Source organism: Heloderma suspectum, chromosome 2 (genome assembly GCF_057233095.1).
Source record: "Heloderma suspectum isolate Gila_16-S chromosome 2, 16-S_ref, whole genome shotgun sequence".
Classification (NCBI taxonomy): Eukaryota; Metazoa; Chordata; class Lepidosauria; order Squamata; family Helodermatidae; genus Heloderma; species Heloderma suspectum.
In genome coordinates, this window is record NC_139459.1 from 31,251,414 (window position 1) to 31,267,734 (window position 16,321).

General features: G+C 44.5%; 1 protein-coding gene across 2 annotated transcripts in view; it reads left to right on the forward strand.

The window, feature by feature from the left end:
* The window catches only part of GHR (growth hormone receptor), a 213,653-nt gene that overhangs the window by 82,094 nt on the left and 115,238 nt on the right, over nt 1-16,321 (forward strand). For both annotated transcript variants that reach the window (XM_084833151.1, XM_084833153.1), the window contains one exon: nt 12,217-12,303. In XM_084833151.1, coding sequence (XP_084689277.1) covers nt 12,234-12,303 — 70 coding nt within the window. In that variant the 5' untranslated portion in view covers nt 12,217-12,233. The remainder of the gene's footprint in view (nt 1-12,216; nt 12,304-16,321) is intronic.

Here is a 16,321-nt window from a genome sequence, read left to right on the forward strand (position 1 = left end):
GAGCACAATAGCAACCTGACCAGATAAAATCAACATTAAGGACAAAAATCTAGAAGGGCTAGGAAAATAAAAGGAAATGGTTCAGTGTAAAGCAAGTGTTCAGTGAAGCACGTTGGGGCAAAAAATCCTAACTTCCCATAGACATTGATGCAGTCTGAGGTGGTGGTGACTGACCAGCAAAAGGAACTTGGGATAGCTCAATGAAAATATCGACCCAGTGTTTGTCTGTTGTGAAGAAGGCATATTCCATCCTGGGGATCATTAGGAAAGGAATTGAAAGCAATACTGCCAATATCATAATGCCTTTATACAAATCTATTGTGCAGCCACACTTGGAATACTATGTACAGTTCTGGACACCGCACCTCAGGAAGGATATTACAGAGCCAGAAAAGCGACAGAAACAGGCAACCAAAATGATTGTGGGGGTGGAGCAACTCCCCTATGATTAAAGGTTATGATGTTTAGGGCTTTGTAGCTTAAAAAAGGGTGAGTAAGGGGGAATATGATAGAAGTATATAAAATGATGCATGGTCTGGAAAAAGTGGATAGGGAGTTTTTCTCCCTGTCTCATAATAGTAAAATATGGGGTCCTCCAATGAAGCTGAATGGTAGAAGATTCAGGACAGAGAAAAGGAAACTACCAGCACGTAGTAAAACTGAAATTCCCTATCACAAGATGTAGTGATGGCCACCAACTCTGATGGCTTTAAAAGGGGATTAGACAAATTCATGGAGGATATGTTTGTTCTGCTCCATTTCACACTTGTGGCTCATATGATTAAATGGTCTTTTATTTATTTTTTAAAAATTCCTCCAAATAGAAAGCTAGTATATTGAGGGGAAGGGTTGACTTCTGCCCCCTCCTGTGCCATTTTTGGTGGAAAGGTAGGATACAAATTTAATAAATATATTCTATGGAGGACCACTCAATCATGAGACGCCACTTGAACTCTGCAGTAGTACAGTCCAGATACAAGTGTACCCCCTCCGTGGTAACTAAACCAGGGTCTCCATTTCTATTCTGATTTGCCATCTAGATATATGAGAAACACCAGTGCCTGTTGAATAAATACGGGGAGGAGAATGCTATCAGTGGCTACTGGTCCTGATGGCTATGTGCTATCTCCAGTACTCAAGGCAGTAAGCTTATGTACACCAGTTGCTGGGGAACATGGGCAGGAGGATGCTCTTGCACTCACATCGTGCTTGTGGATTCCTGATCATCAAATGGTTGGCCACTGTGTGAACGGAATGCTGGACTAGATGGACCCTTGGTCTGATCCAGCATGGCTCTTCTTATGCTCTTATGTTCTTAAATCTCACCTCCCCACACCATGAGGAACCAGTCGCCTATTATTAACTTTTCTAAAAACCCCAAGGAAAATCCTTCTGAATGTTTATTGGGAAGCCATTCAGAACTAACCATTGATCACAGCTTTACAATCAGTATTATGTTTCTTTCCAGTCAGATAGGCTCTGGAAATAATTCTTGCTGGTACCTAACTAAGATTGTACCTCTGTATTAAAGTAAATCTTTGTCCAGTAAGTGTGAAATATTTCTGGCTTGTTTTAAAAGCCACCTGACTTGCTTGGTCATCAGCTGTACATGAACTGCAAGGTCACGCATGTAAAAGAAATGGGACTGCATTTCTACTGCAGGCTATTATCAGGGCTAATTAGTGAGTAATCTAATCATTAAGAATGATATAGATGGAAGCAGACTTGTCAGATATTTCAGTATCAACACTAGGCATATGGAGCTTGGCCAGCTCACAAAATCTATAAATAGAATCTATAAATAGAGTGATAAGACGACATAACACTTAAGACTCCTGTAGAACGAACAAAAGATTTTTCTTTCTTCACGCAATATGACCAGTCTTTTGTTTGAAAAGTTATTGTGTGAACAACTGGAACTGTCATCAGAAAAGTCTATGAACTGCTTTCTAGTAGGAGTAGCATCATTAGAGTCATAGCAGGTCTGTGTAGGGGGCATGTAAGTGCCACATTATTACCTAAGGGCACAATCCTATGCGTGTTTAGACAGGAATAAGTCCTACGACTCCCAGCATGGATGGCTGGGGAATGCTGGGAGTTGTAGGATTTCTTTTTGTCTAAACATGCATAGAACTGTGCCCTAAGTTGGTGTGTAGTTATATCCCCACCCCCACCTTAAAGCCATCTAAGAATCGCAGCGCTGGTTCACACTACCGAACATGTCCACACACATCTTGTATGTGTGCGCCCAACTGAGAAGATCAGGTGTGAAAAATGCAGCATTTGCAGGGAGGTTCAGCCATCCCTGTGATTTATTTCATTTCTATTCTGCCTAATAGCTGAAGCACTCTGAGCGGTTCACAAAAATTAAAACCATGAAGTGCAGCATAAAACAATATAAAATGTGGAAACTTAAAACCACAATACAACAGTACAACAAGAATAAAACCTAGCAGCAATGCAGTACAGATTTAAAACACCAGAGCTAAAAGACTAGGAAGCTAAAATGCTAAAATACTGGGAAAATAAAAAGGTCTTCACCTGGCACCGAAAGGAGTACAACATAGGCGCCAGGCAAACCTTTCTCATTCCACAGCTGGGGTGCCACAGCAAAAAAGGCCCTCTTCCTGGTAGCTACGTGCCTCACTTCCTTTGGCAGGGCCTCCCGGAGGAGGACCCTTGAAGATGATCATGATGGCATTCCCTTTGGAAGCCCCAATCATGGAGGTGGCTGCCAGCTCTTTATATCAAGGGCAGGCAAAAGGCAGATCTTGATTTACCAGTAGATCTCTTGATGATTTGCAGTACATTGTGAAGGATTTCTGAGATGTGTGGACAAGATGTGTGGGGACACGTTTAGTAGTGTGAAGCAGCACTGTGATTCTTAGATGGCTCTGAGGTGGAGGTGGACATATATCTCTATACACCAATATTTTATTATGTATTAGTAGTTCTTCTATGCTGCTTAATACAATAAAACTCTAAGCGGTTTACATGCAGTAGTTTAACAAGAGCAAGTACACCTTGGGCAAGCTGATGACTCCCTCTTGTTTCTCAGTGGCCCCATTTTGGCTGCTGTGCTGCTGGCACTCACTGCCTGCATTCACTGTCATAGAGTTATATCGTAAGGGACCAAAGGACCGCCTTACCTAATACCTGCCCTAAAACAGAGCAACTCACCCACCCATCCTCCCTCATAAATCAACCTACACTTGAGATAGGGAAGTGGCCCACCAGGCCTTAAGGCCTTCCTCTCAGGCCCCTCAACGTAGCCCGTAAGGATGAGGAATGCAGATTCTCTCACAATAGTATGCATTTCAGCAGCTTTCTCCCAAGCTGAGATATAGGCAAAGAGGCCTTTTAACACCCTCCTCTCCAGCATGAATAGCAATGGAAGCTCCCTGCCAGAGTTCTCCTCTCCGGCATCTCGGCAGCTGCCTCCTTTGTGCGAGCCAAGATCATAGGCAAATGGAGTGAGCGGCTGAGGTGTGCGCCAGCCAGGCTGGGTGAACTTTGGCAGAGCCTCTGTTGTTGGTGTTCACATGGTGGGAGGTAAGATATTGAAGAGAGATATGCCTGGCATTTATCCGATGATCGATGTGGAGGTAAGTGGGCAGAGCTAATGGTGCTGGGCCTTCAGCCTTTACCCCATGCCATACATAATCTCTGTGTTGTTGTTTTTAAAGGAGCAGCTCATCTGGGATTTACATTACTGTCTAGGCTGCACCGAAGTAGAAAGCAGGGGCACTGCTAGCCAAGCAGTTTGGGGGCAGGACAAAAAGAAGGCTGCAGAGAGCATATTGCGCCCATAATACGCACGGGCAATTTGCACAGGCTCCCAATCAGATTTCAGTCTCTGTTCAAGGTGTTTGGTTACTACTTTTAAAGCCATAGATCCTGCTTATCCAAGGGAGCACTTGCTCTGATCTGTACCTCCCCATCCATTAAGGGGGAGCCCCGGCCCCATGTCCCACCACAAATTTGACCTGGAGGTAGAAGTGTGGAAATCGCAGAAAAGGTCATGACTCTCCAGTCCAGTACTTGATATGGTGGGAGAAGCAAGCAAGCAAGGGTTTTAAAGGATAGGGTGAGAAAAAAGGGGGAAGACTGGGAGAAAAAAGGAAGTGAAATGGTTAGGCCACACTCAGTCATTTTCATCTGAAAAGAAGTGGGATGGCATCTCACACCATTTCAGGGTGGCCAGGTGTCCTTTTTTATAGAAGACAATCCTCTGCTTGAAGGGCTGCCAGAGGTCTGCCCTCTGTTGTAAGGACTGGCAGAAAGTAGATCTCCAGATGTTTTGAACTTCAACCCCCAGAAGCCCCTACTTGGCCAAGGATTCAGAATGCTGGGACTTGATGTCCAAAATATCCAGAGAACTACTTTCTTCCCACCCCTGCTCTGTTTGCAGGCATTGTCTATTTGAAAGGCTGCCCTATCCGATTCTAGTTTAAAGATTAAAAAACAGTTAGCAAACTAGATGGCAAACTGAACAGGCAGGAACACTGGTCACCTGATCACAGCGTTCCACACCATGGTGAGACGTACTGTATTTCTACTTAAATTATAATAATAATTTCTAAATTTGCATTTATACGTATAAACTAGGATGTAAAGATTTGTGTTCTCTTTTTTTGGTGGTGCATTTCCTCTCCTTTTTTTTTTTTTGGTGATTCATAAATGGCCACTCTATCAGGCACTGTGATCCTGCTTGATCCTCTCTGCCCAGGGGAGTTTGGGGTGAAGGAAGATGAGGAAGCAGGTTTTTATGAGCACAGTACTGTCCACACATGCAAAATTTAAAAACTGCAGCTGCACCTGTCTCCTGGGCATCCCCACTGGCCTGCTGATTGGCAAGCAGCTGCAGAAACTGGGGAGAACAGGGGGGGCTTGGCTATCCCCCATGATGGTTGCAAGGGGTAGCGGTCCCGGGACTGTTTGGGGAAGAAGGAAGAAAGGAGGGCATGCGGCAGTGAAGAAGCAGGAGCTGCACTGGTTGGCTGGCTCTGCTCAGCAATGGCACTACAGCAGGCACTGCTCAGCTGGCTTTAACAGAGGAGCAGCTACCAACTACCAGTAGCAGCTATATCAGGCCAAGACAGTGTGTGTGTGTGTGTGTGTGTGTGTGTGTGTGTATGACAGAGAGAGAGAGAAGGATAATGTATGTGAATGATGAGAGAGTTTGTACTTCCTGTATGCTTAATTCCTCGACTAATATAATGCATATGTCCATATTCTGTGGCTTGGCTTGCTTTCTTTAGTCAAACTACCTGCAGACCAGATGTTCCGTGCTTTCTTTAGTCCTATTTAGGCATTCTTTTGCACTCAATGCAGGAGAAGAGGGAGCACGCTGGCCTCACCCCCTCCATTGTCGTGCTTGTTGCCCTCTACTGAGAACACTGATTTTCCACAGATAAAGGACTTTCTCCTCTTTAGAAAGTCTTCCTCCACGAGTAGAGGCCAACAAGCACGACGGCGGGGGGACGGACTACCGTGCTCCCTCTCTGCAAGTGTTTAGTTTAACCACTTAGAAAACACCTGAACAGGGTTTTTTACTTGGCCAATTCTAGTCTAGTTGTGTTGTGATATTTGGGGGCTTGACACCGTGTGTGGATACTTTTGCTTGGTGGTGGGAGGGGAGTGGAAAAACACATGCAATACCCATACATCTTAGATGAACAAAGCTTTTTCTGTGGGCTCCTAGATACGTTAAAAAAAAATTTTTTTTCAACGGTTGGCAACCTTACATCAACTTTGCATCTCAAACAAGACTCTTCACCTTCGGGTGTTAGCTGTGCCTGGCTGAAGCCCAGCCCAGGCATGGTGCCAGTTTGCAAGCACAGCTGCTTTGGCCCAGTCAATACTCAGACACGCCTAGGGTGTTAATAAACCGTTTTCCTGACAGGCCCAACTAAAGCTGCAGCCTCTCCCAGAGAAAAATAATCTGGAGCATATTGCTTATTTCATTATGCAAATCCTTTAGCATACATGCAAAAAATGAAAAGCAGAAGCCAGAAAGGAGGGAGGGAAGGAAGGAAGGAATACTGGGACTGATTTTAAAATTGAGATAACAAATTGTGTAACTGTCTCGGGTATTCTTCTACAGTGGTCCTAATAAGGACCAAGGAATTATTCAGCTTTCAAAGGAGTGTAGCATAGTTACTACAGGGGAAACTATATTTGCTTTGACAAATAGAGCCAATTACCCAGGGAGGTGGTGGGCTCTCCCACGCTGGAGGCATTCAAGATGAAGCTGAACAACCATCTGTCAGGGATGCTTTGACTTAGATTCCTGCATTGAGCAAGGGGTTGGACTCGATGGTCTTATTGACCCTTCCAACCCTATGATTCTATGTACATTCTCCAAACCATATCTTCTGAGATCATAAATGTGGGTCAATTGCAGGGAAGAACTGGTGAGTAGGAGGGAAGGTGTGTAACCCTTTCCATGCCTGCTGTTTCTCCCCTGTAGAGGCTGTTCACTGCCCCCGCTGGACATACATCAGGTATTAGAGACCAGCTTTTGGAGGGGGGTGAGTGGAGATGATTTAATATACCCTGGGACGCATTTATAGGAGAGAATTGATAGGATACAGAAAGGATAAGCACTCCACGCCTGCCTGCTGACTCCACTTCTGCAAATTGCCCTCTACGCTGCATTAGAACTGTGAAGAAAACAGGAGATTGGGGGCATCTCTACACCAGCCTAAAATCCTATATTTAAAATGGGGCTTTCTGCTTCCGTTTTAAATGCAGGATTACGACGACTCCCATTTTCACCCACTTCCTTTCCCCTCACCCCTTTCCCCCTCCTTCTCTCCGTATCTGAGTCTTCCATTATCTTTCATTGATCTCCCTCCTCTTGCCGCTTTTCCTCTTGTCATGGAGGAAACTGACACAGAATAAAATGGGGTGATTTGATAGCTCATTATCTGCAATCTATTTAAAAATGGAACAAAGGGCATTTGGTGCAAGAGACCCTTGGAGGATCGCGGCATCATGTAAAGAGCCCACAAAGTTCTGTGAAGGAGCAATTTCAGTCACAGAATAAAAGCTCAGTGTGAAGAGCACGTGGGAAACCTCTGTCTCTTTCATACTGTCTTGGTTTGCATGTAATGATAAACCATAGTTTAGCACTACATGCATGAGCCAGAATGAGCCTGAGCATCTCCTCTCTTCTCCTACATGGCCAGGAGGAAGACTTTGTCCATGTTTAGTTTCACTTTAACATAATCCTGGCTTGTTATGTATGAACCCAAGAACATGGTTCAAAACAAACTCTAGTTAGTTAAATAAGGAAAGGAAAAAGGAAAGGTTCCTCCTGTGCAAGCACCGGGTCATTACTGACCCCTAGAGGAACGCCTGCTTGCGCTGGCGTTTTCATGGCAGGCTATAGCGGGGTGGTTTGCCATTGCCTTCCCCACTCGTGACTACCTTTCCCCCAGCAAGCTGGGTACTCATTTTACCGACCGACCTCAGAAGGATGGAGGGCTGAGTCGACCTGAGCTGGCTACCCGAGACCCAGCTTCTGCTGGGATCGAACTCAGGTTGTGGGGAGAGTTTCGGTTGCAATACTGCCGCCTACCACTCAGTTTCCTAATATATGGTTTGCAGTTGGCTAGTTTAGAAATTGACCACAGTTTGTTTTAATCTCACCATCCCATTTTGGTGTAAAAGCAAAAATATAATGCAGAGTTCATATCCTACTTTGCTGCAGAAATTTAGGGACAAATTACATATTACATGCAGTTTGTTGCATGTTTCCTGCCTTTTTTTTTTAACTGAAAAGTAGCCGTGGAAGCTACAGTTAAGAGCAGAAAAACAGAGACTAAGGGAGCCATATACTCCTTTCTCCTCCTGCCATTTGTCTACTGAAAATTGCAAACTTCAACACTCATTTTCCACCCATGAAGGGAAAGTTACAGGTCACCCATATTTTTTCCCTGTGTGTGCAAAAACAGCATGATTTTGATTGGACAAAAGACAGGAAGGGAAAGGTTTAAGCAGCCCCCTCCCCTCCTGCCATTCCATTCTTAAGAACATAAGAAGAGCCCTGCTGGATCAGACCAAGGGTCCATCTAGTCCAGCATTCTGTTCACACAGTGGCCAACCAGCTGTTGACCAGGAACCGACAAGCAGGACATGACTGCAACAGCACCCTCCCACCCATGTTCCCCAGCAACTGGTGTACATAGGCTCACTGCCTGTGGTACTGGAGGTAGCACATAGCCATCAAGACTACTAGGCATTGGTAGCCTTTTCCTCCAGGAATTTGTCCAAACGCCTTTTAAAGCCATCCAGATTGGTGGCCATAACTACATAGTTTAACTATGTGCTGTGTGAAGAAATACTTCGTAAGAACATAGTCTTCTGTTCTCAATTACAACCTCCAAGGCTGCTTTTCAGTTTAAAAAAAAAAGTTGAGGGAAAGAAGCACACAACTATTTGTAACATGTGGTTTGGCCCTAAGTGAATTTGCCTCCTGGTACAACACTTGTTAGTAAAGGAGAGAAAAACAAACATTCTTCAGATGGGGCCATGGCATCTGGCTGGCTGTCTTTCAGTCTGCTAAAAAAAGGGAGCATCCTATTTATAATGGAAGGAGGTTGGTGCCACTGTTCTGTGTAACACTGTCATGAGAGGCATCCCATAGATTATCATTTAGTGCCTAAAAATAACAGTGTGATAGGCTTGCTATTGCACTGATCTTTGCCATTCTAGTCATTTTTAAAGTACCCCTTTTTTGCATCAGCCCTCATTCCTCAGATTAAAAAAAAGACATTGGCTGGAGTCACAGCTCCTTCTTAAAGACAACCCTAACTCTATTATGATAATTTCTGGGGAACACCATCACATTCAAATGTGGTACTGGTCCAGTGGTCCAACAAGAAACCATCTTGGTGTGTACCATCACATGTTCTTTAACATTCATGCCAATAGGTTATGCCGCCATTTAGGTTGTACCCAAGCTGAACATATTTCAGGTGACATTTCAGTAGCTTTGCAGAAGTACAGTGGCCCCAATCCAGTCACTCTTCGCATCTTCCCCACCCCGTTCTGTGTGCATTGCTCTGCGTGCAGACGTTTTCTACTGCCAATCTCCTTTCCATTCAAACAAATTGGAGAGCTGTATGTTCCTAACAGCACATCTAAGAATCCAACTGGATCAGGCGCAACACTTGTCGCTTGTTTGTTATGTTTTAACACCCTGAGGAGCATCTCCCTAAGTCCGTTGATCACGATCACCTTCCTTCATTTTCCTTTTGTAGCATGCTTGCTTTGCTCTCAAAATATGTACGCATTTAAAGGCTGTGTTGAGATGTGCCCCTGCTATAGTGAGATTCTGACAAACTGCACTTGCCTTTTAAAAAGAAGTGCAGAAGGGAATCAGTACTCATTTGAGGAGTACTTCAGTAGCCCATAACACATTCCTGATAGCCAAACCATGGTTTGGCGGTGACATTGAACTGGGCCAATATATACGTCCTTGTGTTGGTACCTCTCATTTTAGAAATGGTGGTTTACATGATCCAAATAAGTGTCTAAAGACTGACCAGGAGTTACGTCTATGCAATGAGTTCCTGAACACATTGTTTTGAATGCAAAATGGGTTTTGTGCATCTGTTTTAAGCACAGCAGAGTATGGGCTAATGGCAGGCATTTACCCATGTGCTATTGGTTAGATGAGTTGGCCTCTGCTGTCAGCTGTGGCAGAGGAATAGCTGTGAGGCCTGAGGCCTTTTGCAACTGTGGAGGCTTGTGAAGGGATTTAATTCTTTCTAGCTGGCAAGCATCAATGTCTCATTTCCACTGGGTGAGGGAAGGCCTTCAAAGCCAGGCCATTATGCGGCAATGCATTTAATTTTGTAAGGACAGAACTGACACTTTTTTAAAAAAAAAACAAACTTCTTCTTTTTCACCATTGCAAGGCTTGCCATGAGGTAGTTTGTGAGGAATGCATAAATATCTGCAAGAACAGCACAAAAGGCTTTTGCCTAGGAAAATGGTGCAAAATGGAATAGTTTTTAACATTTCCTTTGCTTATACTTATGCTATGTAATACTAGACATGCAGCTCCACAAAAGTGGAGAGATGTCTTTGTTTATAATGGCTTTTCTGCATCCATTCGCCATTCACGTTCTCAGTTACACTCAGTTACACTCACACTATCCACATTTGCACACCCATTTGTGCTGTGCACAGTGCACATGTCAATCACTCATGCTGCTGTAATGTATCTTTGGTCAGTGAAGGATACACTGGGGCATTGGAGGAGTCTTTCCTTGCCACTGAGTAACCACAATCATGCCAATCCCTGCCTTCCTTTGTATTCTCAAATGCTTGGGTCAGGAAAACACCCTGGGTGTAATTGAATGAAACTTGAACATTTTAAAGTCCCATGGATTTCAGTGGGAGAGATTCAAGCAGATATTTAACATTCCAACAGAAATCAGTGAGATTTAAAATATGGCTCTACAGGCTTCCCCAGATGGCCACAACTCTGTTGGTTTTTGCTGACCAAGGCAGAAGACACAGGTGGCTATTTCCGTGCCTCCCCCCCTCGTTTTCTTTTACATTTCCTGTCCACTGACTGTAAAGGGAGGAAGCTAAGTATGTCAGCTCCAAGGATGGGATTCTTTTTTGGCTTGTTCTGGGGGCATGTCTGGGGAAGGAGTAGGCGTTGGATCCTTTAGATCCATGGGCTCCACTGACATCCCTGCCCTGCCCAAGAACACCCTGTTCCTGGGCACTCCACACCCTCTTCCTGAGTCCTCCAGATTTCCACTACCACATAGGGGAGGCCTTCAACCACAGACTTCCACCTCTGCCCATGGAGAGGGAGGTCTGTGGTACCCCTCCTCCGGAGATTAGGATTGCTCCCATAAGATTGTTTAATAGTTCTTCACACTTATATGAGGGGGAGGCTCTCTAACAGAATTCTGAGCATCCTCACCACATTACAATCCCCAGGTTCCTTTGGATGAACAGCTGACAGGTATGTGGGTATAAAACCGATGTATGACTTTGAAATCCTTCACTGCCTTCAAAAATTCATGGGGCAGCAGTCTCCAAGAGTGGGATTTACTGTCTCTTACAGTTTGTAATATACAGTAAAATTTTACAGGGCAATAACATTTATTACAGCCTGCTTCCTCCATAAACCTTTGGCTTAACTCCATCCAGTAAATGAGAAGACAGGTGAAACAGCATTTGCTTCTCACAAGCAAAGGTAGATCAGGGAATAGGGATTCAGCTTGAGCTGGATGGGGTTAGCCCCCACCCCACCCGAAGACACATGTTCGCAGCTTGGGTGTATTTCTGGATTCAGCCCTGAGCCTGGATGCCCAGGTTTCAGCAGTGGCCAGGAGTGCATTTGCATAATTAAAGCTAGTGCACCAGCTGTGCCCATTCCTTGAGATGTCTGACTTGGCCACAGTGACACATGCCGTAGTTACATCCTGTTTGGATTAATGTAACGTGCTCTCCGTGGCTCTGCCTTTGAAGAGTGTTCGGAAACTTCAGCTGGTTCAAAGAGCTGCTGCCAGATTATTGACTGGGGCTGGCTAGATGGAGCATACCACTCCCCTGCTAAAACAGCTTCACTGGCTCCCAGTCTGTATCCGGGCACAACTGAAAGTGCTGGTCATGACCTATAAAGCCCTATACAGCTTGGGTCCAGGTTATCCGAAAGACCATATTCACTCCTATTGTAGTAGCAACATTTCTGCAACACTCTGAGCCTGCTTGCGCCCTGAGATCTTCAAGGGAGGCCCTTCTTGCGGTCCCACCACCATCACAGGCTTGCCTGGTAGGAACACGGGAGAGGGCCTTCTTGATGGCTGCCCCAAGGCTCTGGAACTCCCTTCCCAGGGAGGCAAGAGTGGCACCCTCCTTGGTATGCTTTTGCAGGCAGGCAAAAACTTTTTTGTCCCAGCAGGCCTTTGGGGATAGATAGTCTGGACCTGATGGATATGATGGATTGATATTAATTTTTATATTGTTGTTGGCTTTTTAAATTCTAAATTTTATACAATTTTAATATTATTTATTTCATTATATTTTTAATGTTTATATATTTCTATTTATATGTTGGTCCCAGTAGTGGGAAAAAGGCGGGATATGAATAAATATAATAACAATAATAATAATAACTACTACTACTACAGCAAGAAGTGTTTACTACCATGAGACTGATATAAATGCCTCTTTTTACAGTTGCAGAATCTAGAAGAATGGATCTTCGGCTGTTGCTGTTTACATTGGCAGTGGTGTCTGCGAGCAATTCTTTCCCCACAACCAAGGGTGAGTGTCGCGACAAAATGCTTCTGAGGCACAGATGGGGATGTACGAAAGTCACTTACCTTTCCGCGGATTATGTTCATGGGGGGGGGGGGGCGAGGCGTTCCGTCCCTCCCACCGGAATCCTCAACAGCCAGCTGTGCTCCGCGGCGGCTCCGCGGAGCAGCCGGCCAGGCCCAGGCCAGGGCCGTCCGCAGCCGGATTTCCGGCCGTGGAGGGCTCTGGGTAAAAACAAAAAACAAAAACGTGTACACAAATGGCGGCGGCTATGGCCGCCGCCATTTGCGTTCATTATTTTTCGCTGTCTTAGTCTACGTAAATATTTACGTAGACTATTATGGCAAAAATAAAGGGGAACGCAAATAGCGTAGTGGGCGCTATTTGCGTCCCTTTTTGATTTGCCGTTTTAGCCTACGTAAATATTTACGTAGACTAAGATGGTGAAAAATAAGGAACGCAAATGGCAGCGGCCGTAGCGTACGCGTTTTTTTTTTTTAACTGGGATGTGATAGGCTACATAAGTCTTTACGTAGCCTATCACGTCTCTGTAAAAAAAAAAAAAAACCAAAACGACAAGACTGCAAATAGCGGCAGCCGGTCGGAAGACCAGCCGCCGAAGCCGCCGCCGAAGCCGCCACCGCCCAGAACATCCGCCCCAGGTAAGTCTCGTCCCGGGGGGGATCCGCGGGGAGTGGCAGGCCATTCCACCACAGATTTCGGGGGGCCGAATGCACTGGCTTTCGGCCTCACTGAGATCCGTGGCAGAATTCTCTGACATCCGTAGGCACAGATGCTAAGCTCTGCCTGATGCATGTAAGGCAAGGTATTTGGTCACTGCAGTCTGTGTGCTATGTAACTGCTCCTGATACCAGCTATATCTCTGGCAAGAAAAGGCCAGTAAATGCGTGTTGCAGGGTACATATTTACAGCAGTTGATAGACAGCTTGGCTCAGCACATTAACTCTAAATCATACTGTTGAGCACATCTTTCCCTATATGAACCTGCCTGCCTGTTGAGATCATTATCAAGGGACATGATCTGTGGGCTGAACTAAACGTTTGGCTAATCAAACATAGTGAAGCTATGCAGGAAAGCTTTATTTAATTTCATGTAAGTATACGCAGCCCTGATTTGGATTGGGACTATGGTGTCAATTGAGCTTTTCTTCTTCTTCTTTTAAACCCCCCTCCCGGAGTGCCATAGTCCCCATCTGAATCAGGGCTATGCACGCTTACAGAAAGGTAAATATCACATATAGCTCCACTATGTGTGATTAGCCAAACTTTTAGTTTAGTCCTGTGTTTCCTTAAAACCAGGAGTTTGAAGCCATCTGCAGTAAGGAGCAGGGCCTTTTCAGCTACATCTCCAGGCTTGTGCAATGGCCTTCAACTGTTGTGATTGTGTACCTCTCTCCTGGCCTTCAGGAGACTGTGTAAAGCCCACTTATTCAAGAAAGGTTTGGAACATTAAGACCTGCTGGCTATTTTGTTTGTTTTGTCTGCTTTGAGAGACAGGTAGGTTGGAGTGGTTGGAAATGGTTTATTACCAATGGAAAAAAAAGATTGCCCACTCCTACTCTAACTTAACACATATCAACCAAATATAATATACTTTCCTACTGTAAAAGGCATTGGTTAATTCTTGTAAGAATATATTTTTGGACTCTTTCTAGCCATGAGGTTTTCATTTTCTCTGGCACTGAGCCATTTGTTTGGATTTGAGTTAATTTTATTTGGAGTTCAATCCTTGCTTGTTTTGTTCCGGTTTGGGTTGCTAATTCGGCCACCCTGTTCTGGTTTTATTGTGTTACTTGGTTTTATTTGGGGCATCTGAAGCCTACAAGCAAGGGTGGTGGGGAGAGAAAAAAAAAAAAAAAGACATCAACCCTTCCAATAGCACAATATTTAACCATGAATCAGTCTGTGTCTGTATTTCAAGCATTTTTTAACAAAGTGAGTAAACAGCTTTCAGATATAAGATATCCATAGCAAGCATATTATTGAAATGTAGGCCTCTTGGTTAAACATTACATGCAAACATGTTCAACGAAACCCATGTTTTTAAAAACAGAAAAGAAAAACCAGTGCTTGGAGGGGACAGTATAGAGCACGGACATAATGGGACACCCGGTGAAGACCTTCTTATTTTCCCAGCCATGTTAGTCTTTCAGTTTCTGTTGTTTTAAATCTGTTACTGTACTTTAAATCTTGGCACTGCTGCTAGGTTTTAATTGGTTATTATTATTTTTTAAAACTGTACTTTTAAACTTTTATATTGTATTTTACTGTCTTGTATTTTATAGTTTTAATTATTGTGAACCACCCAGGTTAGATTCGGCTATTGGATGGCATTGTTGTTGTTCAGTCGTTCAGTAGTGTCCGACTCTTCGTGACCCCATGGACCATAGCACGCCAGGCCTTCCTGTCCTGCGCTCTCTCCCGGAGTGTGCTCAAGTCCATATTCATTGCATCGATGATGCTATCTAGCCATCTCATCCTCTGCCGTCCCCTTCTCCTTTTGCCTTCAGTCTTTCCCAGCATCAGGGTCTTTTCCAGAGAGTTTTGTCTTCGCATTAGGTGGCCAAAATATTTGAGCTTCAGCTTCAGTATCTGTCCTTCCAATGAGCAGTCAGGGTTGATTTCCTTTAGGATTGACTGATTTAACCTCCTTGCAGTCCAGGGGACTCGTCAGAGTCTTCTCCAGCACCACAGTTCGAAAGCATCAATTCTTCGACGGTCAGCCTTCCTTATAGTCCAGCTCTCACAGCCATACGTTACTACTGGGAAAACCATAGCTTTGATTAGACAGACCTTTGTCGGCAAGGTGATGTCTCTGCTTCTTACTATGCTGTCTAGGTGTGCCATAGCTTTCCTCCCAAGGAGCAAGCGTCTTTTAATTTCATGGCTACAGTCACCGTCTGCGGTGATCTTGGAGCCCAAGAAAGTAAAATCTGTCACTGCTTCCATTTCTTCCCCTTCTATATGCCAGGAAGTGATGGGGCCAGATGCCATGATCTTAGTTTTTTTAATGGTGAGTTTCAAACCAGCTTTTGCACTCTCCTCTTTCACCCTCAACAAGAGGCTGTTTAGATCCTCTTCGCTTTCTGCCATTAGGGTGCTATAGTCTGCATATCGGAGGTTGTTGATAATTCTCCCAGCAATCTTAATTCTGACCTGTGATTCATCCAACCCGGCGTTTCTCATGATGTACTCTGCATATAAGTTAAATAAGCTGGGTGACAATATGCAGCCTTGTCGTACTCCTTTCCCAATTTTGAGCCACTCGGTTGTTCCATGTCTGGTTCTGACTGTTGCTTCTTGACCCTCGTACAGGTTTCTCAGGAGACAGGTAAGGTGGTCTGGTACTCCCATCACTTTAAGAATTTGCCACAGTTTGTTGTGATCCACACAATCAAAGGCTTTAGTTTAGTCAATGAAGCAGAAATAGACGTTTTTCTGGAATTCTCTTGCTTTCTCCATGATGCAGCGAATGTTGGCGATTTGATCTCTAGTTCCTCTGCCTCTTCGAAACCCAGCTTGTACTTCCGGTAGTTCTCGGTTCGCATACTGCTGAAGCCTAGCTTGTAGGATTTTGAGCATCACCTTGCTGGCATGTGAAATGAGCGCAATTGTACGGTAGTTTGAACATTCTTTGGCGTTGCCCTTCTTTGGAATTGGAATGTAAACTGACCTTTTCCAGTCTTGTTGAGTGTTCCAAATTTGTTGGCATATTGAATGCAGCACTTTAACAGCATCATCTTTTAGGATTTTAAATAGCTCAGCTGGAATACTGTCATCTCCACTAGCTTTGTTGTTAGTCATGCTTCCTAATGCCCACTTGACTTCACTCTCGAGGATGTCCGGCTCAAGTTCAGTGACCGCACTCTCATGGCTATCAGGGACATTCAGATCTTTCCTGTATAGTTCTTCTGTGTATTCTTGCCACCTCTTCTTAATCTCATCTGCTTCTGTTAGGTCCCTGCCTTCTTTGTCCTTTATCATGCCCGTCTTTGCACAAAAC